Source organism: Condylura cristata, unplaced genomic scaffold, assembly GCF_000260355.1.
Source record: "Condylura cristata isolate star-nosed mole 26May11 unplaced genomic scaffold, ConCri1.0 scaffold00007, whole genome shotgun sequence".
Classification (NCBI taxonomy): domain Eukaryota; kingdom Metazoa; phylum Chordata; class Mammalia; order Eulipotyphla; family Talpidae; genus Condylura; species Condylura cristata.
The window spans coordinates 53,978,696-53,980,016 of NW_004567108.1; the positions used below are offsets into that span (position 1 = coordinate 53,978,696).

The 1,321-nt window shown below is 38.8% G+C and overlaps 1 protein-coding gene across 1 annotated transcript in view; it reads right to left on the reverse strand.

The window, feature by feature from the left end:
- NNT (nicotinamide nucleotide transhydrogenase) overlaps positions 1-1,321 on the reverse strand; it is an 82,398-nt gene that overhangs the window by 33,637 nt on the left and 47,440 nt on the right. Inside the window, exon 17 of the mRNA XM_012721963.1 lies at positions 462-641. Within this exon, the coding sequence (XP_012577417.1) occupies positions 462-641 (180 nt within the window). The remainder of the gene's footprint in view (positions 1-461; positions 642-1,321) is intronic.

A 1,321-nucleotide genomic window follows, 5' to 3' on the forward strand; every position in this document is an offset into this window, starting at 1 on the left:
AAGAAATAAAAATCAAACAACCTACAATGTACATATAGCACTAAGAAAGATTAAATATTGTATATCCATAAGGCACACAAGCATAAAGTCCCGTAAATGTACTTTCAATCATTTTAATAAAAAGGAAATGGCAAGATGGTAACTTGTAAGATTTTCAAACATGAGATGAGAAACAGTATACAATATGACCAGAAAAGTAAATACACAGATATGTAGTATAGGAAAAAATTAAGGAAATAGGCCATTTCCAGATGGTAGGAGTCAAAAGATGTTAATGTTTATATTTCATTTTCCTGATGATCTACCCTTGGTTACTTTCAAAGAAGTCTTGCAAATTTATTCAAATGAGATACTGCTCTTTCTGCTGGAGAGATGAAAACTGGCACCATTTTTACTGCAAATAAAAGACAAAAGTGCTTTTTTTCAGAGCAACATTTTCTTTCATTTTTGACATGACTTACCACACACATGATGTAGGACAGGATAGCACCAGAGGAGCCAATGAGCGCACCCACGATGGTCAGCAGGTTGTTGTTGAGCAGGAAGCCCTCTGCACACAAGGCCCAGCCAGAGTAGCTGTTCAGCACAGTGATAACCACCGGCATGTCAGCACCCCCAATGGCAGCAGTCAGAGTCACACCCTGGGCGAAACCCAAAGCAGAACAAAATGAATAAGGTAACAAGAAGACCTGTGCCATTTAACATCTTGGTTCTGAATCCCTCTGATTTTCCACTTAGTGTATTTACATATAAGTTCCACTGCTGGTAATAACTGTGTCTCTTACCTGACCCCTCACTCACAGATACAACTGTAAACACTGAACCACCTGCCACCAATCCACACACACAAAAAAAATTCCATGTCCCAAAAGGCAGTGATGAAAGCAGTCATAAACTAGAGAGAAGTCTACACTATGGCATTAGCTTAAGGGCATCCCTATTGATGCCAAGTGAGGCAGCTAAAAACGTCAATAAAAAATCTCACTAGTTAAGAATGGCACATCTTCAAACTAGCAACAACAAATGTTGGCGAGGATGTGAAGAAAAAGGAACTCTCCTGCACTGCTGGTGGGAATGCAAACTAGTACAACCACTATGGAAAACTGTTTGGAGGTTCCTCAAACTGCTAAACATGTGGGGGATTTACTTTTAAAAACCTCTTGTTTTTAATTTTGACTACTAAAAAGGAAACTTTTTATTATTAAAAAACAATGATGGCCCTCCCTGCTAGGTTAGGCTCCATAAACATAAAGGCAAATAGCATATGGCTTCTCGAGATACCTTCTCTGTAAAATGAGGATGCTCCCCTACATCCATAATT